The 26,821-nt window shown below is 30.4% G+C and overlaps 2 protein-coding genes across 2 annotated transcripts in view; one reads left to right on the top strand and one right to left on the bottom strand.

The window, feature by feature from the left end:
- LOC132944953 (cationic amino acid transporter 3) overlaps nucleotides 1-19,757 on the top strand; it is a 35,706-nt gene extending 15,949 nt beyond the window's left edge. The window contains exons 2-12 of the mRNA XM_061014524.1: nucleotides 11,812-12,049; nucleotides 12,690-12,818; nucleotides 14,767-14,922; nucleotides 15,451-15,555; nucleotides 15,689-15,844; nucleotides 15,947-16,071; nucleotides 17,059-17,156; nucleotides 17,221-17,360; nucleotides 17,890-18,165; nucleotides 18,252-18,415; nucleotides 18,768-19,757. Coding sequence (XP_060870507.1) covers nucleotides 11,812-12,049; nucleotides 12,690-12,818; nucleotides 14,767-14,922; nucleotides 15,451-15,555; nucleotides 15,689-15,844; nucleotides 15,947-16,071; nucleotides 17,059-17,156; nucleotides 17,221-17,360; nucleotides 17,890-18,165; nucleotides 18,252-18,415; nucleotides 18,768-19,001 — 1,821 coding nt within the window. The 3' untranslated portion in view covers nucleotides 19,002-19,757. The remainder of the gene's footprint in view (nucleotides 1-11,811; nucleotides 12,050-12,689; nucleotides 12,819-14,766; nucleotides 14,923-15,450; nucleotides 15,556-15,688; nucleotides 15,845-15,946; nucleotides 16,072-17,058; nucleotides 17,157-17,220; nucleotides 17,361-17,889; nucleotides 18,166-18,251; nucleotides 18,416-18,767) is intronic.
- Nucleotides 19,758-20,351: 594 nt separating this feature from the next.
- LOC132944954 (uncharacterized) lies at nucleotides 20,352-24,961 on the bottom strand. Its single transcript, XM_061014525.1, has 5 exons — nucleotides 24,835-24,961; nucleotides 23,207-23,867; nucleotides 21,293-21,361; nucleotides 21,092-21,184; nucleotides 20,352-20,681 (listed from the first exon to the last, which is right to left on the bottom strand). Exons 1-5 carry the CDS (start codon nucleotides 24,864-24,866, stop codon nucleotides 20,562-20,564), a joined length of 975 nt encoding a protein of 324 aa, XP_060870508.1. The 5' UTR covers nucleotides 24,867-24,961; the 3' UTR covers nucleotides 20,352-20,561.
- Between the last annotated feature and the right edge of the window lie 1,860 nt (nucleotides 24,962-26,821).

Genomic DNA, 26,821 nt, shown 5'->3' with positions numbered 1-26,821 from the left:
GGTACATTGACCTGACGTTGCAGACATAATTGTTATTTAATCCCTTGCCCGATTGCGGCAGCGGCAAATGCAGTTGCGCCAGACTGCAGGAGACAGGTAGAAGATATTTTTTTTTGAAAACCGTTCATTACTGTACCTAATCATACATCATACATATATACCTACAATACGTAACGCATAATATTATTGTCTTCTATAAATTCGTTTGTCTTTGTAGGTTGTGGGTATATTATTATTGTTATACCCATTTTATTTCATCGCGTATGTAGCGTAGCACGCAGCGCTAAATCGCGTTTTTGCAATTTTTTAACATAATATAGGTAGGTGTATTATAGATATGTTTTTGGGTACAACATTTTTTTTTCCAACCGTTTTTTGCGAGGCCAGTTTTTGTAACGCTTTGCTTATTGTCATAGAAACGCAAAACAACAATAAAAACACGCAAAAAAAAATTTAATTAAATTCCTAACAAAATGTAGCATGCTACTATATAGATATATTTTGTCCATCGAAATATACCCAAAAACATATCTATATGATTCCTCAATTTCATTGCAGAGGAAAAATTATCTAGTAGCATAGCATTTTGATTAAAGCCCGGGTTTGTATACATTTGTATAGGTACAGTTTAGGTACTCCATGCGTAATGCAATGGATTATTAATTGTATATTTCTTATTTAAATTGTTCAGCGATGATAGACTTTGCCTGAACTATTCCCGAACGACATCATAATATTAAAATATTTACTCTCATTTGTCAATATTGCTTATATTTTTGGCATATTATATAATATATTATATTGACGAGGTGTGATATAAATTGATCATCGCAATACCATTATACGATTTGTAATTTATAGTAGGAGCTCAAGGTCGCAAAAAATAACAATACACGCATAATATTATTGTATGTCTAAAGACAGTGGTCGACATAATATCAAATTCGTGAATTTTTTTCTTCCTCGTAGTATATACAATTTTGGAGTGCGTTATCATTGTTTGGTGTGTCATCATACAACGTCATGCATGTGGATCAATAGACACATCGTCTGATAATATACTATTGTGATTTACACACAATATTATCCTGATGTAAAAATCCATTTTATTATTGTTACACTCATTGTAAAACTGTGGCATAGTACCGTCTAAATTTAAAAGTTTATGTTGTAAAACAAATAAATAGAATTTGAATGAGAAATAGGTACCTACTAAGAAAGTGGTGAAGTCGAAACGGAGAGCTCAAGACTTGATCGATTTTCACACTTAAAATTGTTATTAAATGTATACGCGTATAATAGATAAACTACAGTTGAATGATTTGAATATATTTTTTATAATATATATGGCATCGTTTAAATAATGGGAACTGCACACGATGAGCTTTATTTTCGTCAAGTGTTACACAACGATATTGTTTATAGCTGTCCAAAGTTGGAAAATATAATCACTCGTGCAGACAATAATAATTGATGATCGCATCAACTTTCAACAACGTCGTTCAGTTATTTGCTCTGTTTGTTGATAAAAAATATAATATACTCTTAATGTGTTATGCACTTATAAAATAATATGTTTACCTACACCAAACTTGTGTTAATATTTATTTAAATATGATCGTATACTTTTAATCGTTGATAGTATGAAATAATAATATATAGGTTGAAGTCGTCAAGGCTCAAGGACATCTCTGTTCACCACATAATAATATAATAGCCTTCAACCAGAGTCAATAAAACTTGGATACCGCTGCGGGTTAACATAATATATTATACATAGTTCAACGAGTGGAATTTTTTATATAAGCTTAGGAATTTTAAAAAGGTGCGACGGAATTTTATTTGACAATAACACGCGTAAAGACGAGCAATCAGCAATTCGTTATAATTATTGTTAAGATTTATAAACACCTATTAAATATAATATAAAATTCAGATTATCTCAACGTAGTTTAGCGGGGGCGGATCAATGCCCGCAACCAGAGTAAGACGGGAGGGATGGAATATGTCTTTAATTAACAAATTGATGACGTATTGCGCGTAATCTCGTTTTATTATTTCGCGTGTAACGATTATAATATATTTATTTTTTGTCGGCATAGATACCACAGTAATACAATCACAAAGCCAAAGTATCGTTATAATATCAGCTGCAGGTAGAGATAGGTACTTATCCTGTACAAACGCAACAAACGTAATTATTATAATTATTACGCTATACTACGCGTAGGTAAGTCGTCTATATACGATATAATATTATGTTAATCCATCGTGACGCTTTGTTCGATCTTAACAACATGGGTAACATTATATTATTGCGAAAATCAAACACACATCATCACGACCATGTCGGTCGCCAGTTGTCTTCGTTTCGAGTGCGAAACGTCTTATACCTATATCTACAACAACTGCGCAGCAGAAAAAGTTCCGAAAAAAAAATAATTATAAATAAATTGGTACGTGTAAGAAAACATATAATAATTATACGTTTACGGTTAGAGAATTTTTTAGTAGGTATCAATTTCTCGGTATTCGCTAATCAGACTGCTAAGCACCACAAACCGGTCATGTGTGGTGTACCTATGTACGTAATTTTATTTACCCATCTATATACAGCTGGTACTGTACTTACATTGTTCTGATCCACTCAGACGTTTGTAAATTTTTTACGGATGAAAGAACGCAATTGGCTTATAAAATATAATACTATGTAAATTATTCACCGATAGTTTTTTAGCAATCGCGTGATAGGTAAAACCCTAGACGTTATCAAAATATAAAGACTTCGACTCGTTAATTTAAACATTATTACGCCGGCTCGGGATGAAAAAAATGTTATCCCATTTTTAATTTTTCTAAGATTCAAAAACCTATGATTTTTTTTATCGAAAATAGATGTAAAGTTACACAACTCGTCATCTAGTGCACTGATTTAATTCATAACCCAATCTAAGTAACACAATTATTTATAAATATAACTTGAAAACAAACTTTTAACAGTTCTACAAAATATATAACCCTTTTATCTAATTTGACTCTCTCTCTTTTAAAAATGTTTTCATTCTAACGCCAATAACAATTATACATTTTACTGGTCTGCAGAGCTTTTTCATTCCACGTATTTTTAAAATCAAAACGGCTTTTATGTTGTTTAAAGAATAAAACCATTTCGTTCTATGCATAATATTTTAGGTTAGTATGCCGCGTCCAATCCGAGACCAACAGGTGCGCAGTTCAATCATTCGCAGTTGTATTTAATTTAATTTTTTGAAAATTTAAGAGTTGGAACTTTTTGTTGCTAGTCGACGAATTTATATATTGTTATTTACAATAATCACCTGAACGGGTAACGGTACGTGATTATTTCGCCTGCAAGAGACTTCGACGAAAACTCGTTACGCAATAATCGAATCGTATTTTGTCGGTAAACAATATTTATATACCGTTGTCAATATTTTATCAGTTGATTTCACGTAGTGACAACGCAAACGCTATAGACAAATTGGCATTCTTTTTGTTCGCGTTGTTTTCATGTTGTTGTTTCGCATTGTCCTAATCGTTTAAATATTAACTGTTATGAATTTATGATAGGTAATCAACGACAATATTATAATATTATCCGCAGATAGCTGAACCGTGTCAATACATCAGCTGATATCGCGATAGCGATTGTAGTTATTATTCATTAAATAACAGCGTTCTCGTGACACGACTTACGAAAACAATACCTTTTAGAGACAATAATTAGCGAATTTTTCGTACATTCCCACGATTTTGCCCAATGATAATATTATAATAATACTGTTATTGTGTTAAGTATGTACGAACAATAATTCATACTGCAACTATATTGTTCCATAACGTGTGCGTTTTATTAGGTTGACTACGGAAGACAACAAGATTATTATTGGGCTTCAAAATAATAAAATTGTTTAACGTCGTAAATTAGATGTAGGTATGCGTCGTATGTGTAGTGACAAGAGAATCAGACACTTCAAACAATAAATTGACAATAAAGCGTATACTTGTTGTAAATATTTGGAAAGATAATTTTTCATTCAATTTTGGTTATAGCAGGACTATATTATTATAATAGTTATTGGTAATAAAAATATCGTTATAAGTAGTCGTTAAAAAGTGGCTGTCCTTTATAATACGAGTGGTACGAATATATATGCGATTAAGTATACTATCATATTATAAAGATGAAGAAATTGAATCTATAAAATATACCTATTACAATATATAGGTTCCTAGATTTTTATAATTTGGAACATACTGAAATAACTCTACTAACAATGCTAATGGTACCTATTTATTAGTATATATACCTCTTTGATAACCTTGTACCGCGGTATACTGCGGCAATAAAATCGAATGTTGAAATGTAGGTACCGATATAATATGACTATTGATAATGGCAATAAATCGTAAATATTATTGGTATTTGCACGGCGATATATCAGCGTAATCTAAGTGTTATTTCAAAATATATCATATACCTACTGTTTAGAGTAAACCGCACACTAAGAGACAGCACCAAAAATACATGAGATCTTCTGTTGTACATTTTCAAAAAAAAGTTTTGACCTACTTTGTGTCTCTCGTTTTTGCGTATAACATAACGATTACAATGTTTTGATGCAATGATATAATGTTTTGTTGGTGAATAGGTACTACGCATCGGCTGATCGATCGATACATAAGGAAACCGGAACATCGCGGTCGTATTACAATATAGCCATATACAGAAAACACGTGTACGATATTAGCTGCATGTACGGTTTTAATGCTCGACAAAAAATAAATAAACCGAACACCAACACACAGACTAATACTACTTATATTGATAAATAATAATAATAATAATACTATACATTATGTCCTGCAAGTCGATCGTATAGTATATCGGTGGAGATCGACAACAGGCCGAGATCGGTCGTTCGGTGTAATTAAAGCGTCAGAAATCGTTTAGGCGCCACCACGTCGACCTATATAATACATTTATATACTTAGATATGTAACATTTTTTTTTATACGACTTGAGTAATGTGGCAATTAAAAATTAATTCGTCTGGCTCCAGTCGGCGGCGAGCGTTTCAGTCGAATTCATCGCGATGTATCGAGGATGTTAAACGACGCTGAAATATTATAATACACAATACACATTATTGTGCATTTTATTTTTATTATGTAAACAATGAACACAGACGATCGGTAAAAACGCAAAGTTCAAGGATTCATAATATTATTATTATTTTAGAGCAGCCGACGCGTTGAATCGAATACCCACATACAATAAAATATACCAATTATACTATATAGGTAACATATAATATTTATTATTATAGCGTTCAAGGAGTAAGGAGTTATGTCTTATTCTAACGAGTATTTCCAATTGAACAATTAAGCAAAGATAGCTCCTATAAGATCAACAAGTATTTATACTAAAATCCTGAAAATTCATTATTCTCGTTGTGTATAATAATTATGGTCGGTAGCATCGCATCGGTATAAATCGAAAGAATTATTAAAATATTAAATAGGTAGGTAACATGATTATTTTATTCAAACTACACAATATAAGTTTATTATAACCTAATCATATATTGTCAAGTACTCGGGTCAACTGCACTTTTTGTATTTCTTACAGCCCGGTATGGAGTTTGTCTGTTGCCCGTTAGAACAAGAAGGCTTGACGTATATAAATAATATAATGTGATTTGTTTAAACTATATTAGTATATCGTTATTTTATTTTGTCCTCAATCATATTATATTATAGCACCTACAATAAATATTAATAAAATCATTATTGTGTCATTGTCGATCGGTCGATAGCAAGACGTAAGCGTGGCTTCCGTTTTAATCGTTTATTTTTGTATTCTTATACGTCACAATAATATTATAATATTATATTATTCGCCGTCGGTCAACCAAAACAACAACGTCGTCGAGCCCGGCACGGTTTGGACGTTTTTTGGCCGACGTCCTCGCGCGTCATTGTCATTGCATCAGCCGTCGCCGCCGGTCGTCTGAGTGCACTTCGTCTACGGTGGCGATAAATAAAAATAGACAGAGACCAGACGAATGTTTAACTCGATACCTACGACGATGTTGTCGGTTATAATATTGTAACGAGTCATTTTTGGAGATTCGTCAATACCGCTGCTGTATAATAGTCTCATTTGTTATATTAATATAATATATTATTATTATACTATTATACACCAAGTGAACATGATGGTAAATTACTATTTGTTTATACGATGACAACGATTTAGAAATATTTGCCAAATACCAATAATAGTTTATAATATTATAAAGGTGATTATTACGCTTATACGGTCAAGAAAAATACAATAAATTGTAATCGATCGCTGGCATCGGGTTTCGCGGTGTTATTCGCAAACATTCGTCAAATTCTGAAAATGACCATACCTAATACTTAATATTATATTAAAATGTAAATATATATTAAAATCCTCTGTAAAAAAAAATTAAAATATTTTTCGAAAAAAATTCAAACCTATCGTTCGTTCAAATTTATCGATTATAAACTACACATAATATACTCAATTACAATACACTTATTTTAAGCAGAACGACAATTAATCAAGTTCTAGTTGTATCCACGCACAAAGTTTGAAGTTTTTGTATAAATATTAAAAAAAACAATTTTATAATAAATTCTCATTTCAGACCAAAAATTATAAAACTTTTAACCTTATGAAGTCCAGTGGTTTTCGTGGTATTCTGATAGTATAACAATATGAAAAATTTCTAAAAAAAAATCCAAAAATGGCCTTGCTATAAAAAGCTGTTTGTGTGTATATATTTCACTTGATACGTCATGAAACTCTTTCGTGGAAATATTAATATTAGTGCTAAAAATCTAAAAAAAAAAATTCTTATGAGGAAATTTAGTACCTATAACGCTTTATGTAATACATGAATATATAATTGCAATTTAAATATAATATTATAACGTTTTAAAATGTTTTCCTGTAAATTTTCCGAAATTATTACGCAAATATTATTTGATGACAAATGTTCTTTAATGTATATTCTTCAGAATCACTCTGAAAAATGGTTATTTTATGAGAGATTTCTATTCGTGTTTGTTTTGACTCATTGAACAAATATTATGACATGACACGTCTTAAATCTAAATGCAATACTGCAATAGTATACATTTTATAAACTCCAATATATATGTATTTATATGAAAATATGAAGCATTGAAGTATTAAAATGTGTAAACATATAAGTTTTTATTCAACAAAACGTTTATTTAACTGGTCGTAATTTTAAAATACTTTCCACAATCTAGGTTAAATAATGTTATTTTAATATTATATTTAGATAAAGGGATTCTCATAAATATATAAAAAAAATAATCTAATATTGTGCTCATCGTGCGTTACTTTTATAGAGATAACAATTTCAAAATATAAATATCACATTGATACACATAATATATTTCATCAATGCGTAGGTATTTTCAAAATGTTTAGTTTATTTATGCAACTATGCAAGACCATCTTTGTTGTGGCTAAACATAATAGTGGTATTTCATACGTCTTTTATTATAGAATACGATTAGACGATAAAATATAGTGTAGGTATACCTACTTATAACATTATTATTGCAACGTTTTGTTTATAGGAATCTTTATTTATTGGTCCACGAATAAATTGTGATATAACGGTGTACTTTGAACGGAATGTGTAGGTATAAGAAAAAATCTATGTTTACAATTTATAGATTGGAGTCTATATAGTTATATCATGCGCGATGACATAGTAAGGTCAGCTCTTGCCATTTTTTTATCACGCGTAAAATATATAAAAATCACACTATACATATTTTAAATATACAAAATAAATAAAAATATTTTTATAAACAATTTGTTATATTACGATTTACACTTTATACCCAAATACATATTTGTCATTACTTGTTTACTAATTAATTATCGATTTTTACATCATTACTCATCTTTACATCATACATTGTATCTTTTTTTAAACATTGTAACTATATGGTAATACAATATTATAGTAATCTATTTTTCTTAAACATATAAGTAAGTACGTATTTATCAAACTATGTTACGAATATTTTCAAACATTTCAAACAGCCAATTTTTAGGTTTTTGCGCAAAACTAGTTCGATTTAATAGAAGCTAAAATAATCCCTTAAACCTGGTGCAAGTATGATAAAATAAAAATAATAACAAATACTTGCGCCTTATGGTCAATGATAATTATACAATTATAACTAGATACTTGACTTGTATTATTACCTATTTGATAATGATTTGGAAAATTAATTAATTTTAAAAAACGTCATTACTCATTAGCCATTGTCAAAAACAAACATTGTGGAACACTCTGTATAATATAATATTTATATTTTATAATTATATATTAAACATTATATTATGTTACATTGACTTTTAAATTAAAATACATCTTACTGGAAAGTAAAATGTACGAGAAACCTTAGAAAATATACTGGCTGCACATACTTCTAGGTAGCTACAAGCTAATATAATCTTATTTTTAACTTGAAGCCACATTTTGTAGTACCCATGCGTTTTCTACACATAAATAATATATATATATACCTAGTTGTTAATGATATATGATCTGTTCAAAAGTTTTTCTTGAAGAGTCATCAGTAAATGAAAAACTTTTTAATTATAAAATGTTTAAAATTCAATTAGGTTTATTAAGTTACATCATAGTGCGCTAAATACCATTATTATAATCAACGATGGTATTGAGCTTAAAAAAATTCGCCTTCTCTAATAAAATATATTTGAACAGTTATAAATTTAGCGAGTTTTCAGGTTTAGTTAGATGGATATACAATACTATCTGTTATTGAATAATTAAATAAATAAAATGTGTTATTCATAATGATTAATGCTACGGCTTGTGCTAAACACGTGAACTCTTCTCTTGCATAATCGTGCACTTGTAATTGATTAAAGCTCCGATAAAACAAACCCTTGTTAAGCCTTTATTAATTACTATACCTGTAGACTGTAGTATATTAGAGTATTATACTATTATGCATTTTGCCTTATGCGTGGATGTGTACACATTAAGTAGTGAATATTAGCAGCAATATTATAAAACGGTGTAGAAACATTAAGTCATGAAACTTGGGTGTATTTTGACCTAAACAATTAATGTCTTTTTTTTTTAAATTTAAATTCAAACACGTCATATTATGTAATATTGATTAGGCAAATCATTTTTATAGACTTCATAATTACTACTTAGGTCCCCCAATATACACGTACGTTGCGCGATATACCTACTGGGACAAAATATTTGAATATTTTTTTAGTATATTTTGTTTTAATTGTTCGATTGTATTTATAATTACATTCTAACACATGTAATTTATTTTTAACTTATAGTCATATATCGCATATTCGCGCTATCGAGTACGAAAAAAAAATTATTAGAACTTACACTAAATCGCGATTATAATTAACGGCTATAATAAAGCGCGTTATTATCTATAATTTTGTATTCTTTAAATTCATTAACTATTGCAATTCATTTGAATTTAAATTTTAAACTTAATTAATCCGCATTTCAATGATTTAAAGTATTTTAATTATATTTTACAAAGCCATATTGTATTTTATATTTTTGTATATAAGTCTGCATAGGTAGTAATATAATACAATATTAACTATAAAGTCATATTCATTAAATATTTTTTTTAATTTAATTTAAATCCGATCATTCTAATTCCGACAAACAGTTCTAAATTATATTACTTATTTGAAACGTATAAAAACGTTTGCATTTTAATTTTAAATATAGTTGATCCGCACTGCAATGATTTTAAGTATTTTAACTATATTTTACAGAATTTTTTGATATACATCTATAATAGTATATAAGTTTGCATAATATTTTACATATTGTACACACTAAATAGTTTCAATTGACATTTATTTAATCGAATTTAAATCGTTTCAGTTAAATTCCGACAAATGCATTAGGCCACATGACCCATATTTTTAAAGTATTTTATCTGAATTCACAATCAAAACTCATCGATAGTGAATTGTGATATTATTTACTGCATTATACAACATTATACTTATTTTTATACTAATGAATATTCCAAACCTACTAATATAACAGTAGTTTACTTTTAATAATATGTGCTAGCACGCATTTTATATTACATAGGAAGTTATTGTTTATTTATTATTTAAAAACGATTAACAATGTACGTTTGTGTGCAATCTAATAATAGCTTATTGAAACTTTTATAATATATTGTATAATAATATACTAGTACAAATTATTTATAGAATAAAATATTATATTAATTTCATAATTATAGATATCAGATTTCAGATTCTTTGTCTAATTATTATGAAATTATGAGCTCGTGAAATCATTAGGTACATCGTACATATTATTATAAAACAAATATGCATATAACGTGAATACTGAATGCAATTTAATAATACTGTACAATTTATTGTTTGGTATGTTAATAGTTCAGATTTATAAATTATTATAAAATTATGGACAACTCCAATGAGTTCGCTGTTTTTAAAATAACTTTTTTTCTGGGAAAAATAACTATACAATATACAGCATTTCCAGAATTCCAAAATATAATCTAAAACGAAGAATAAAATGAATACTTAAAATAATCTATCGCTTTAGTTCTGTAAACACATCGAGAAATACCCAGTAAAAAGTCTCAAGAAAATTATCATTTAATAAAAGTATAAAATGTAGTATTGCGCAAATTAAATTCTCAACAATTTGACTACATACCTCCATGTGTTTCAATTTTAATGGTTAGCTTATTATCCGGAATAATAGTAGTATTTACTAAAAACGTCGAAAAGTTGCTTATACACAATTTAAAATATATTCGGTACACTTTCCGTTATTGGTTGAGAAGTCGTGTAACGTAATATTGGAAATAAAAATACTGCATTAAATATAGTGAAACAAAAAAAAATAGTAATTTTAATGCACGGTCTTAACAAATGCATAACAAAATATTTTGACTTAATATTTTTATAAAGTTTCCGTAAAAATATTTTTAGAAAATATATTATTAAAATGTTTTTTATAAAATATTTTCAAAAATATGAACTTCTTGACCAAAGAATATGAGTCATAACTAAAATATTTTCTAATTATTTTCGCAACTTTTTAAAATATTTTGACAATCATATTATTTTCCTGAAAATATTATTACCATAGTTAGGAAATAATTATCTCATGAAAGTCATCACTGATCATTATAACATAATATAGAAGTGATCTGTGATTGCAAAAATATAATTAACGGTAACGGGCCCATGAACTCGATTCGCTCATTTCTCGCCACAAAGTTAAACAAATATACAACAATTAACATTAGAAAGCATACTAGTTAAAAATTTTAAAGTTCACTGCGGTTGACTCTTAAATAAATAATAATGGTCTTGCCACAATTCTTGCAGCATATTGCAATCAAGCAATGTTAATAATTTTTACTTCCGATGTATTGAAACATAACAATATTGTAATTGCGCATTAGTTTATTGTTTTAATCCGGCACGAAAGACGACACCACATACTTCTGAATTTTGAAACTACACTTGAGAATTATAACTATTACTCGTTGAATATCTATGTAGCGACCCAGTTCGACGATAAATCGACGAATAATATTGACTCGACGCAATTTCGCCTGTAAACAATAGCTAATGAAAGTATGTAATAATAACAACAACGAGACTGACGATTTATTTTTATTTCGCAGCGAGAAAAACTGATCCAGGTGATGTCCAGACGGAAAAGTGACGATGACGTACTGATCGACCAACCAGGAAAGGAGAAATTGGCCAGGGTCCTCAACCTGGTAGACTTGACGGCACTCGGCGTAGGGTCCACGTTGGGTGTGGGCGTGTACGTCCTCGCAGGAGCCGTTGCCAAAACGGATGCGGGGCCGGCGGTCGTGTTGTCCTTCATTTTGGCCGCCTTTGCATCGGCTTTCGCAGGTGAGACGAAGAGAAGAGAAATGTTAAAAAAAAAACTTATCAAATTACAGACGACTTCTGTTTCCGGTTTGTGTTCGAAATAGGCAGGTTTTTAAGAACGAATAATTAATACCAAATACTGATCCGCAAAGTGAAAACGAGTAGTTAGGTTGTGATCACGTATCCGTGGTATCACCTACGGTAGATACCACCACGGTTATCTACCAGATATCCAGTATATAACCGTGGTAAATACTCAACTTCACCGCGTATTTTATATAATATTATACATTTATATCTATTAGAAATAAAACCAAAGTTCGATACACACGTCATCACAATGATGTCATACTTTCAAACAAATTGGACGGGGACACATTTTTACCAATTTTGCGATCGCGTACATATCGATAAACAATTTTTTTCCCGTCATAAATAGCTTTATTAATGGGTACTTGACATTGTATGTACATATATTGTATAATAATGCACACCTATTATAAAACCATCCCCTAGGATATGTACATACATATAATACGGGATGTCCGAGCACCCCATCTATAAACAGTCCGAACCGGAAATGATATGCCAACAATATCATTATTAACGACTCAACACCTTAATAATATATTATTATATAATTATCTCATTATATCCGCAGGTCTGTGTTACGCTGAGTTCGCAGCTCGAGTGCCAAAAGCCGGGTCAGCTTACGTTTACAGTTACGTCGGCGTGGGTGAATTCGTCGCGTTCGTGATCGGATGGAATCTGATACTCGAATACGTCATCGGTGAGTCAAGTTTAGTCCCATCGAGCTTATATACAGGGTGAATACCTAGTCAGTCGCGGGGACCAATAGCAATGTCTTTTCAATAAATTGCTAGGCATATTTTTAAAAAATTATATTAATGGTATTCGATCCCGTCCGTGTTTTCTCCCTGAATATCTTATGCCAACTTTACTATGTATAGTCACCGTATATTCTATCATATAGTCATAGACTTCAAAAATTTATTTGAATTCGTTATAAAGTCTATAGTTGAAAACGACTTTTTCACTTTTTTAAAAATAATTATTGAACTTCTTAACCTATTAAAATTAGACTTTCAAATTTTGAATATTATTAAGAACTGTAATAATTATTAATTTTGTGATTCAAAAATTAATTTAAAAATGTAAGATTGTCGTTTTTAAAGTAAATTTCATGAGGTGTTCAAACATGTATTCTGAAATTTTATCGGATAAATGTTTCATACAATTTATTGGCAAAGATTGAAACTTTTGACCAAAATTAAAATAAAATAATTAATATTCGTGTAGTTGGCGTTATTGACAATAATCGCTATATTATTTTATACTCATCCTAATGATCGTTTACTACGTATACATATTTTACACGACCGGCAGACATGCACATAAAGTTGCCTAAACTGTACTCCTTAAATAACGGTCGGTATCAAATCCTCTACAGATGACCCGCATGAGTCTTGATGTCTTAAAAACGTACAACATGGGAAATTTGCGTCCAGTACCTATAACTGATTTTGTGTTAATAGGTTTAATATTAGTCTGAATTTATTTATTGTCCTATTACAGAAGTATAACACTTAAAGATAAGAAAATTATCAGTTATCTCTCGTGAGTTTTCAACGATGTTTTAATTTATATACGAGTTGTAAGCATTTTTTAATTGTTATATTTTACATACTCATAACTCGAATACAAATAAAAATATCGTAAAAACCCATCAAGAGATAATAGATATATTTCTAGTTTTATGATAAATCAATTCACTCCTATATTAACCATAAAATCAACAAAAATCGGATCTACTGAACACGAAAGTAGTATGTACGTTTGTAAAACTGAGATAACATATGCAGATGGTACCAGATGCACACCTCTTCCGTACGTTTCCAGAGCTATTCGGTATCTATAATCATAGACAAATGTGTTTTTAGATGTTTAGAATGATAATAAAACTTGTGTGTATTTCCTATGATATTGCAGGAACACCTAATAATATAATCACCCTGTACATCGTTATAATTATTATCTATTGGCTATTACCTATTTAAACATTTTGTAAGACGCTAACTGAAACGATTATAAAGCATTGGCAATTTTACCCATGGCCACACGTTAATATTATATTTTACCTTAATATTAGCCAACGTTTTTTTCTTGGAAACATTATTGGTTTAAAATTTGAAAAATAACAAAAATTAACTTTGTGATTTGAAATATATAGTAATTTAAATTGCATAGTTGTAAAAAAAAGTACTTCGTTTACGTTATACTTGCACATATTATTGTATAAATAACTTTATAAAATATAATATATTATATTCATATACAATTAATTCTTCTATCCACTTTTATGATATAATTTATACAATCTTTTACCAGGAATATTGAAAAATAAGGAAAAAAAGAAAAGATTAAGTGCGTGTAAACATAATATTAAGTCTAAAAACTTTCAGTTATAGGGATTTCAATTATTATAACGAATTCATACAGTAGTTAGATAGAATATACGTTTACAAAGTTTATGAAGAGTATAATATTATAATATATTTATATTAAACTAAACTAAACTAAATCTTAAAACTTAGGAAATACAATTACACCACAATGCACGTTATGTAAACTTAAAGGTTCGGTTCGAGAATTCCAGAGTAGCTTCAGAGAAATGTGTTATAATTCAGTAGTATACCCATTAATTTGTTTTGTTACAGGCACTGCAAGCGTCGCTAAAGGTCTCAGTAACTACATCGATGCGCTGTTGGAGTACCCCATGAAAAGGACGATGACAAATCTCTTCCCTATGAATGTCAGCTTTTTGTCCGAGTTCCCAGACTTTTTGTCATTCAGCGTCGTGTTGCTATTATCGAGTGAGTAGAAAAAAAAATAACAATAACAATAATAAAAATTAAAGTTTATTCTATTGAATAAAACTTGCCAAAACCCAATAGTACAGATAGTCTAAGTACAAATACAAAAGAAATACAATATTACATACAATAAATATCTTATATATAAAGTTTGCAAAAATCTAAAAACGACAAATTGTATTAAAATTGATAGGCAAACCCAGCATTACGTATAAACATTGTTCATGTGAGCATTTAATATCTCCCTTTGCGAAGAGAAGAAAAAATCAACTCTTGTCGAAAGTTTATTGCATAGAGCCATAGCCCTAGGAATAGGTGAGTTTTTTAAATAGTTTGTGCTATGTACAGTAATATAAAACAATGATGTGAAACGGTTAATGTAGGCCGGAATATTAAAGGGTATACAATTTAAAAGATCAGGAGCATCGGTAACATCTAAAATCGAATCACTGCAACAACCGTTATATTATATATTTATGTGCCTACGTTAAATCATTTCCTTTATTTAACCGATGTTGGAAATTGCAGTTTTGCTGTCATGGGGAGTCCGTGAATCAACGATGATCAACAACGTGTTTACAGTCGTTAATTTACTGACCGTTGCCACCGTCGTTATAACCGGTTTATTCAAAGGTAACGTACAAATATTTAACGCGAATTTTGCACGCCATCGGTGTCGATAACTGCAGCACTGTTGTAGTCATCCACTAACCCGTCAATAAAATGACACTGAGTTGTTGATAATAATATTTTCGTTTTGTTATAGTTAACTTGTACAATTGGAATATACCGAAACAAGACATCCCGAAGGGCGTGAAAGGCGGCGAAGGCGGTTTCATGCCTTTCGGTTGGGCCGGGGTGACCGCGGGGGCTGCCAAATGTTTCTACGGGTTCATCGGCTTTGACACCGTAGCTACAACGGGTGAGCATCGACGAATGAAAAAAAAAATAATCAATTATCTATTTATTCCGTAACCAATATTATACCAACATATATTATAAACTAAATATTTTCCGTGTGCAGGAGAAGAAGCGAAAAAACCGAAACGTGACATCCCGTTGGCCATCATACTGTCGTTGTCCATCATAACGTTCGCATACTGCTGTATCAGTTCGGTGTTAACTCTGATGTGGCCGTATTATAAACAGGTGAAATTACCATTATATATCATTGTTTTCAAAAACAAAATTCTCCCGTCATATTATAGTATGTGGTATAACCCAAAACAATTTTTTTTAATATTTAAAACCAGTATTAGGACGTCATACAAGTATGATATTTCGTAAGTAAAATATACAATATGTAAAACACATATTTTATCGATATTTTATATTATAATTGTTTGAAGACGGCTTATTGACGTCCATGATATTATCTGAGTTTGATTTTGTTGAGTTATACATCGTAAATTAGCTAGATACAAGATAGGTATATTTTTATAAGGTATATTTACTAAATCATTGTTAGTTATAATTTATTTATTTTTTTTTTTTTTATTGGGTAACCCGCGGCAACATAGGCCATTGGGTGTGGGGAGGGCACTGTAGGTTTTATATTGGGTAGGTTTGGTAGGTTTTATATTGGGTAGGTTGGTACACGTGTGTGTTGTGTTTGGCAGAATTTCTAATGGGGCACCCGTAGGTTTCTGCCGTGCCCCGGGGTGGGGGGATGGCGGCACTTGTTCTCCGGACACCGTGACTTGCACGGAGAAAAATGCCGCCCAGTGGTCGAGGATCGAACTCGGACCAGCTGTGCCGAATCCGTCGCGTTAGACCACTCGGCCACCTCGTCCCCCCCTTATAATTTATTGTTTACCCATTATTTTCAAAATAACGAAATATGTATATTATATGGCAAGTAGGTATATACTAGGTAGGTACCTCATCTGTATTATAATACACCTATTTTCTTAATTTTTTCACGCCCTACTATATATGTATATTCTTTTTTTTATCTCATAAGAATAATGGGATATTTATTTTTATTTTATTTATTGAAATATAAATTGAAAAAGTGTTGTCCAAAGATAACCGTCAACAATTCATATCGATGTTTTGATTTGTAACAAAATGACGAACAAAGTTGGCATATTTTAACTTCAAACCGTTTGTAACTTGACATTTCGCACATTATAGGACGCCGACGCACCGTTCCCGTACGTCTACGATCATCTCGGCTGGACGACTATCAAATGGGTTGTTTCTTCTGGTGCTATATTCGCACTGTTCACCAGGTAGGCACACGTTAATCTAGAAACTTAATCCAATTTTACTCACGAAAAACCACGTATTTTACAGTCTCATCGGGACCATGTTCCCGTTGCCGAGGATTCTGTACGCCATGTCCTGCGACGGTCTCCTGTTCAACATGTTCTCCGACATTCACCCAAAATATCAGACACCTCTATTGGCCACCTTGCTGTCGGGCCTGCTCGCGGGTAAACATTATAATAAAATTACTACTGTGTGATATATTATGATAGGTAAAGGTGGGAAAGTTAATGAAAATAATTAACTGTGGAAAGTTAAGTTAGTTCAATTAAATTGCCTTCAATTAAGTTAAAAATTAACGAAAAAAATTTAACTAGATGAGTTTAAAGTTGAGATAGAAAATAAACTTAACTTAACTCAGTTAAAAAAAAAGTTCATTTTGTTCAAGTTACAATATATAAGTCATAATCTGCCCTAGTATTTTGGTTTACAAAAACATTTATCAAGAAGTTTACGCTGTGTAAAAAAATAGTTTATTCAGTATTGTCTAGTTGGTTCTGCGTGACACGAAACGAAAATTAACTTAACTGCACGACATTGATAATAAAAAGTCAAGTTACAACAATAACAACTAAACTAAATAAGTTTATAAGTTAAGTTAAAAAGTTCAAAAAAAAATAACTTTTTAACAAGTTAATGCCCACCTTCGATGATAGGCGTGTGCGATATTCACCCTATGCGATTGGTTTATGCCAGGTATTATGTCAGCGATTTTCAACCTGGAACAGCTGATCGACATGATGTCGATCGGCACATTGTTAGCGTACTCGATCGTGTGTATTTGCGTGCTGGTCTTGCGGTACAAGAACGACTCAGACGTGGAGTTCGTGATCAAGGGTAACGACGAATTGGAGACCAGCGGATTCGTTGAGATAGTCGTCAAGACGGTGGTAAAGTACTTTAACCTGTCCAACATCAAATACGCCAACGAAGAGACCGAGAGCGTGGCCACGATCATTACTATGTGGTTCAGTACGTATATTTAAACGGAATTTCCCGCCGACGGTTATAATATTATTATAATAATATTGTTGAACGATTCGTTTGTCATTTTGCAGTTTGCACGTCGGCGCTGTTCTGCTTCATCACCGTCCAACAAGAAGGCACCCAAAACAGCAGTGACGTCGCAGCGTACTCGAGCGCTATTTTGGCCATAGGGCTGTTGCTTCTGTTGCTGTTACTGGCCAGACAGCCACAATCGACCAAAGAACTTTCGTTCAAGGTATGCATCATTATTGATCTCTACTTGTGTAATAATTATAATAACATATATTTTTATCAATGTTTTCATTCTACTACGCTTTTACAAAAATATTTTTTTTTACTCGTTTCTCTCTTATACCGGTGTCCTGTAATAACCTATGGTTTTAATTTAATAACGAATACGAGATCAGAACATTTTTCGAAGAATTTTGTTGTTAACCTATCAATTAGAAATTTGAAATTCGGATCAGCGTAATAGTGGACCACAACTTTTAAGTGGTACATACCTACGTAAACAGCCAACTATAGTCTCATATACATAAACACAAAAATTGAATTAATATAATAATGATCATGTCCCGTTTGCACAGGTCCCGCTGGTGCCGCTCATACCGTGCATGAGCATCTTGTTGAACATTTACCTGATGATGAAACTCGACATACACACGTGGATCCGTTTCGGCATTTGGCTGCTGATCGGACTGTTCATATACGTCTTTTACGGGATGAAGCACAGTGTCGAGGGACGGAAGCAGTTGGAAGAGCCGAAAAAGAGACCGTCTAGTGCCGCGGCGGTGCACCCGATTTCCATCATCAAGTTATAGGACATGCACGTTAAGTGCATGATATAAGTAAAGGGGGCGAGGAGATGTCGATCAGAATATTATTAACATTCCGTTTCAAAAACGAAACCGACTGTCGCGCGAACGAAGTCACTTTTCAAAACTTAGTGCAAGGGGCGACTGTCGTTCGCAAAATATTTACACATACCAGTATTATGTTATTTACTTCTTACAAACGAAAAATATGTTAAGTTATATTAAAATTAACAATTAAACGAACGGCCCATATAATATTATAATATTACTTTACGAAACTAGGTCGTTCTATGAAACTATTATGTAATATTGTTGACAGTACTTAAAATACCTTCGTATATTAAATGTCTTTAATTTTTTTTTATGTTGTGATATTTATTTATAGAAATACTATTTACGTAATTCTTTTTGTGTATAATATATTTAATATTATTACAATTATTAAATAATTAATCTTCGTTTTTCGATATTATATTATTATAATATTATAAACCTATTGCGTAAAAGTCGTTGAACAAAAAAAAGGACCATACGCATACCAGACAATTAATTTTCTTTTACGTTTTTATTATTATTATTTTTTAATCATATTATCAGCAATGTTGTTTTATTATTGCTATTAATTAATGAATGTATTATGTTATATTATTTATGTTTAGTACCTATAGTTCACGTATGTTACGAACACATTATAATATAATTATTATAGTATTTGTATTTGTTTATGTGTGTATATATATATATATATTTAATATTATTATATTCGTGTAAATTGTATGAACGATTTGTAAAAATTTAAATATATTATAATGCAATTTTAAATTAAAGTACCAACGGTAACAGTGGTTTCAGTAAAAACTAGGATAGTTATGCTCACGATGTTCCCGTCCATGTTTAAATATTGTTGTGGGAAGGCTTTATTTAACGTAAGGATAAGACGTGCCGTATGAGGGTAAAACGCCTAAAACTTTTTTAAGAAACAGGACCGAAAAAGACAGATTATAAGGACTAGCCTTTATGAGCGTGTATAGAGATATTGAAGTTAACACTGCGTGGGATCATAACAAAAAAGGTGCTAAAATCCACTTTTTGATACACGTGGGTTTATCGACCCAACTAAAATATTATGCTATATCGATCAAATGTGCACATTCGTTGTTTAATAGAAATCTAAATAGCATATTTTGTCTTTTTATAATTACAATCTGTAGACATCAATACATTAAATGTAATTTCTACCTTGTTGTTTCAAACGGTGTATAATAATCAAATGTTACCATGGCAATGTCCTCATTAACACTTATCACAAATTCAATTAATTTACAAAAAAATAATAATATAATAGGTGCCATAAATATGCGTATGTAGGTATATTAAATCTTTACAGTATTAATAATCAATAAATTAATCTATGTGATATATGACGTATCAATATCGAAAAAAACACGAGTACATGCCTTATAATGTTTCAATAGGAATATGATTTAAAATATTTGAACAAATTAAAATAATATGTGTATAAGAAGAATCTGGTGTAAGCCAAATAATATGCTATATGGTTAAGACCTAACTCATTTTGTACTCGAATTGTAAATATGAATGGTACGCGTTGTTAAATCTGACCACGTATGGGTGTTCTTTCATTTGTACCGACGTGGCTAACGTTGTCGTGAGTAATATACAAATCTGTAAAAACAAAATAATTATAACAATATTATCTTACTATACGTCAACTTGTAACTTAAATTCTCCATAATACGATTTTTTTTATCTATATGTATATACCTATATAATATGTGTATATTATTTGTTCCAGAATTGATCCGTTATAAAATAATAACAAAATTGCATTTACATAATGTGTATTTTTTCTACTAGAATTTATGTTGATGGACAGAAATTGTAATTATACAACATTATCATATTATCGATAAGATTTTGACAAAGTTTGTGTTAAGACATTTGATATCACATTTGTTGTAAATACAGTAATATTTAGATCATCTTAAACCAATGTGAAAACTGGTATTTATTCAAATTATTTCCTGTTATAAAACCGTTATGCACTAATAAATTACTTAATAAATTGTACTTACTGACATTATAAGTCTCAAATTGATGTGAAAAAATCCAAAAGTTGAAAATTCATCCCAATCAAAAATTGATAATTGATTCATAAACATTTTAACCTAATAAAACAAAGAATTAATAAAGTTCTCATAATATATACATTTAGCATAATTATAAGTATAGTATTATTTTCAGTGTTATAATCTGATCAAAAATAGCATTCTTACTTGGAACTTCGTGTCGATCGGTAGTTTTGAAATATGTATTAATCTTAGAAATGAAATTATTTCAATTTTCTGAAAACAAAACATGGTATAATATAATATAATTTTTATTTTAGGGGGACGGAGTGGCCGAGCGGACTAAGGCGACGGTTGTGACGTACACCGACGCTGGTTCAAACCTCGGTTTACGGGTGTCATTTTTTCAGACAATTCACGGTGTCCGGAGATAAGTGCCGCCAACCCCCACCCGGGCATGGCAGATACCCACTAAAAAAATCTGCCAAAACTACACACACGTGTCACACCTACAGTTCGCTCCCCTACAAACAAACAGCTAATTGGCCATAGTTGCCGTGCTTTACGATCAATAAAAAAAAAAATTTATTTATTAACACGTGTGTTTTTATTTTACTATGTGTGTTTTTTTTCAAAAACGAATAATCTTAGATACTTGAAATTTTCACAAAATGTTAAAATTACCATTTTCCATAAACGGTAACATTTACCAAAAATGTTGACTCCTGTTAAGCTGTTTATAGCCATAAGAAATTATTTAAATTTTGTAAATTATTTTTCAGATAGAAATTCATAAATGTTTTTCTTTTTATAGCTAAATTTAAACATTTTAATAGAATATTTAACGTACAATTTTCTATCTATAACAAAAAAAAACTTTACTTAAACAGAACACAATTTAATTTGATTTGTTTATAGACATTTTTTTTTTGATAAAGGTAGACAAACTTATGAGGAATCTTGTATTACATTTTCAAATCTTAGATTTAAAAAGAAACATTTTTATGAATTCTCAACTTAAAATATTTTGCTAATTTTTGTGATTTTTCCTTATTTTGTCAAGATTTGAACTTTAAATGCTTATAAATAAAAACTGTGACTAAGGATTTTTAATATTTCCAAATGTCGTAGTAACAATATAATATTAGGAGCCTTGTATTCAATTTTCAAGTTTTTTAACCCAACAAATAAAGTTTTATTGACATCCATAGATAGAAAGACTAATAAAATTGGAAATGTAACTATAAACGAACAGTGAAAATTGTCATGTATATACACGTTCATTTGTTTCAGAGTTACACCAAAAACCAAAATCGATTTTGCGTAAAAATTCCCGTTTTTCCTTAATTTCTATGTTGTTTTTTTCTGGCGCTTTTGAAAAATTTTAGGAATTTTAAATTTTGACCTTCCCAATGCACCAACAATATTCACTTTCCCATCGAACAAGATACTGAAGTTGAAAATCAAAGCATTATTTTGACTACTTATCGAGTACCTACAAAGACACACAAAAAAAAGAACACACATTATTGTAAAATCAATACATTCATCGCTCCACTTAGAATCTAAAAACGATTGATTAAAATTGTGATAAAATATTATATATCTACTCTAAGCTAACATAAGGGTCTGGGGTCTCTCAAGCTAGATGAAATCTAGTTTATTGATAAGGTTTTCAATATTTTAGACTTTTAGATACCTACTTACTACTATAATATAGGTTGGTATACTTACAAATATTTTCAGGCTTTAAAAATTAGCTTCTGTGTTTGAACAATGACCGAGTATCACGATCGACGAATAAATACATTTAAAATATTAATGAATTTGGGCTTATAATATTACCTATTATATACATACCAGTGCTTTTTCTATATATTATACATTCTGACATATCTGACAGTTAGGGTAAGTGCATTATAGGTTAAGTATTTTACGCTTTATTTAATAGGATATTTCGTTTTAATATTCGTATGGGTAATACTTAAAAAAGGCAATAAATAATCGTACGATTGAACCGTTCTGTCGTTATCGTATAGGAATAAAATCGTTTATAATAATAAATTACGTGTCGACAGTAATCAATGACGCAATAACTGGGCGCGGGTATTGCGACGTTACCTTTTCGTTTATCCAAGCCACGGTAATTAGCAGGCACACTACGAAGACGACGTTTTGTAAACAGAACGCAACGGTTAGTATGACGTTTAGAGTGTTATTGTAAGAACTCGCACTGGACGAAGAATCATATCTGGACACGTGTATTAAGTAGTAAAAATTCCGCAGGAGATCGAAGAAATTAAACATTAAATAGCACAACAGCACCCCGCCGTAGCCGAAGCCGAAGACGCGCAACAGGTCGCACAGTTCGGAGTGCAGCAACCGTACTCTGTCCATCGCCTCGGTGATTTCGGATTGGGTCCACGTGCCGGCGGCGGCGACAAGTCCGGCGGGCAACTGCTCGCAGAAACGATTCAGCGTGTCGAATCTCGACCCTAAGTTGTGGAGATAGAAGTACCCCGTGGCGAAAACCACGAACTCCGTCACGCAAGGGATTTCGAAAAAATATTTCACCACGGTGCCGAAGTCCAGCCTTGCCGGAGGCCACAGCCACATTGAAAATATTTGCAGACCGATGTACGACGCTAGTAACGCTGCCAAAAATGTATTCCAACCGTATTTTGTCGTCGTCGTCGTCGTCGAACGTGCCATGGGATTTCCCGATATCGTCAGAGAGAGTCCGCCGAGTCTTCTGTCGAATTTGATTATGCCGTTGATCAACCTATAACAGTGTATATTTTGTATATATAATACAATATTCCATTTCGGCGAGTTACAAACAAAATGGTTTTTTTTTTCGTTTACTATAATACGCGTTATACATATGACTTTAAAAATTAACGTTGCGTTTAAAAAAACGATTATTATACCAACGTAAGGCAAACATGTACAGATCGAATAATATTAGAATATATCTATAATAGTAGGTACATTGTAAAAATAATTATATAAATTAAATAGTACCAAAGGAAATATCATTAGTATGGTTAAAAGTATAAGATACATAATAATATAGTATTATAAATTAAAAGTATTACAACATATTATAGACCGTAAAACTGTTGAAGAATCGTGAAAAAGATCAAAATTGTTAATTTTGTTTCATCATTTCAGCATGCCAATAACCGGCGAGTTTCCACTATAGTTCTGTGAGACTGTGCACAATATAGGTGAGTATTATTATAGGTGTATTAAACATAGGATAAGAACGGAGAGACACTTGAGGAACGTTTATACTAGTCAGTTTTACTATTTAGTAGATTTAAGTTAATTTTATATCAATACATTTTCTTCTACATAAATGAAGGTGCATTTTTAGATAATTAAGCAAATTATCATGACTAATTTCATTATTATTTATCTCGAAAGAAATTAAAGTTAAAAAAAGATATTGTATGGATTTAATCTTATTTATGTCACTTAATACATAATATGGATACCATATTATAATGGAACCGTATTCCAAGATAAATCGTAGTTTTTAAGAATATAATATTTTGAAATTCACTAGAGTATCATGTCTATAGTCCATAATGCTGTTACAAAAAACTAAACTGTACACTTTATCCAGCGATGTAGGTATAAATAGCGCAATATTAATAGCTACTAACGTATTTAATAGAATAAAATATAAACTATATAACAATAAAAAATAAATAATATTGCAACAATTGTATGTTCTATCTAACCTGATGATCCAAATTTCGTAAATCCTCGCCATGAAAATGGTAGTCCAAAATTTGAACAATACCAGTTCTCGGAAGTAAAACGTGTTGTTTACGTGGAAGACGTACGTAAAACCTACCAACACGGTTGTTCGAATCAGTTCTAGGCAGACAAAATGCATTGCATTGCTCGAGTTTTTGTACAATAACCCGGAATCGAATGTATACATAATGCTTATGAGTCCCAAAGTTTTTGACATCACTAAGAATGGCCTCAAGGCCACTACAAAAGATGTAGACATGTTCACAGTACGGCGGCGTCTGTAGTTAAAATGTTTGTTATGCGAACTATTGTGTTGAAGCTACTGTGGTTGCTTAGGACATGAACCATATTATAATACCCTCTAGGGTGGTAAAATTATGACTCAAAAGTTAAATGACCGGAAATGACATAATAATTATCATTCGATCAAACATTATTATTTTTACCAGATCAACACATTACATTTATTACAAATGCATATAAGACACGCTGTGAATAATTTATTACCAATTCAACTATACTATTCCTATATGCATATTTTATGTCAATGGTTCGATAGAAATCATATCATTCATTAAATTGTTTTAGAGAAATAATTCCAATCAAAAAACCGTCATTATTTGTCAGTTTATCAATGTATCTATATTTTTTGTATTAACTATAGGTAGTTTAATACAATTTTACTCTTATTTCGGCTACCTTCAATATTAGATGATTAGATTAGCTAGTGAAATTTACAATAAATTTCAACATATATAGGTATGCTTAAAAAGTCACAGAACTCATTTATAAAACGCTAATTGAATCCAGACTTGTAAAAAGTATTTACGTTTTATAATATTCAGAATACGTATTCAATTAATCTTGAAAAAAAAATTATATTTGATGCTTTTACATGTCATATAACGTGCAGATTACATATTATATTTTTTGGAATATTACGTTTCTCATTTCTAATAATCATGTCTGGGCAAGTTATGATTATTTTTAATTAAGTAAGTTAAAATGAAAGAAAATATTTAAAAGAGTTTATAGTTAATAGTTATCCTATTTTTTTTTTTTTACATTCAGTTGAGTTAAAAGTTATATGGAAACATACAATTAACTTAATAACTTCAGTTTTTTTTTATTTATAAATAGCCAGTCATATGGTTTAAAATAATAAAAAGTAAATGTTTACGCAATATAATATGTATCATCAATAATAATTTATTGTGTTACTTATATAATTTATTATTTAATTAATTAAAAAACACCGTAACTTAAATTTGATTAAAATTAACTCGTTATTTATTAAGTTTATATCAATTAAAAATTAAATTTCAAAAAGTTAAGTTAAAAAGTTGAAATTAACTTTACTTAAAGTTTAAACTTTTTAACACGTTTATGCCCAGCCTTGCTAATAATACTGTTAGGGCACGGAAACATTACTCCAACACAGATATGTAGCAAAATAGTCTATCTATCACGCCGTGTTATACCTATTCATATTATTCAAACATATTAATACTGAATACCTAATACCCATCAAGTTATACAAATCGGAATGAATAATTGATAAAATTATTGATTAGTGATAATACTGATAAGTATGTGGTAGGAAAAACTTGTCTTTGTAGAATATTGAAACAGGAAAACAACGAACATAATATTGGTCAATAATATTTGACACCGACCAGGAAAAATAATTTTAAAATAGATTTCGTCAGCCAATTATTAATAAATTAAAGACAACACTTTATCATAAAAATTTTAAATTAACTAATTAGTTTAATTCTGTTTCTGGGACAGTTGGCCGTCTGAAACACTTACATAGTTTTGCATATTTTTTATTGTTCGGAGAAAATATTACTTATTTAATACCTTAGGTACATCATAATATACCTACTATAGTACAATAATTCTGTAGGTATATACATTTTACTTTGCAGTTTTAGAGTAATTTTAGTGTTTTTTATAATATGTACT

Source organism: Metopolophium dirhodum, chromosome 5 (genome assembly GCF_019925205.1).
Source record: "Metopolophium dirhodum isolate CAU chromosome 5, ASM1992520v1, whole genome shotgun sequence".
NCBI lineage: Eukaryota > Metazoa > Arthropoda > Insecta > Hemiptera > Aphididae > Metopolophium > Metopolophium dirhodum.
Note: the sequence above shows the minus strand (reverse complement) of the source record. Positions and strands in the feature narration are given on the sequence as shown.

Bases quoted from the DNA above. Each gene is read 5' to 3' on its own strand.
- LOC132944954 (XM_061014525.1), bottom strand. From the start codon at position 24,866: ATGGCGAGGATTTACGAAATTTGGATCATCAG. The intron at 23,868-24,834 runs GTTAGATAGAAC...ACACTGTTATAG, and splicing joins TACGAAATTTGGATCATCAG to GTTGATCAACGGCATAATCA. The intron at 20,682-21,091 runs GTAAGTACAATT...TTGTTTTTACAG, and splicing joins ATTTGAGACTTATAATGTCA to ATTTGTATATTACTCACGAC.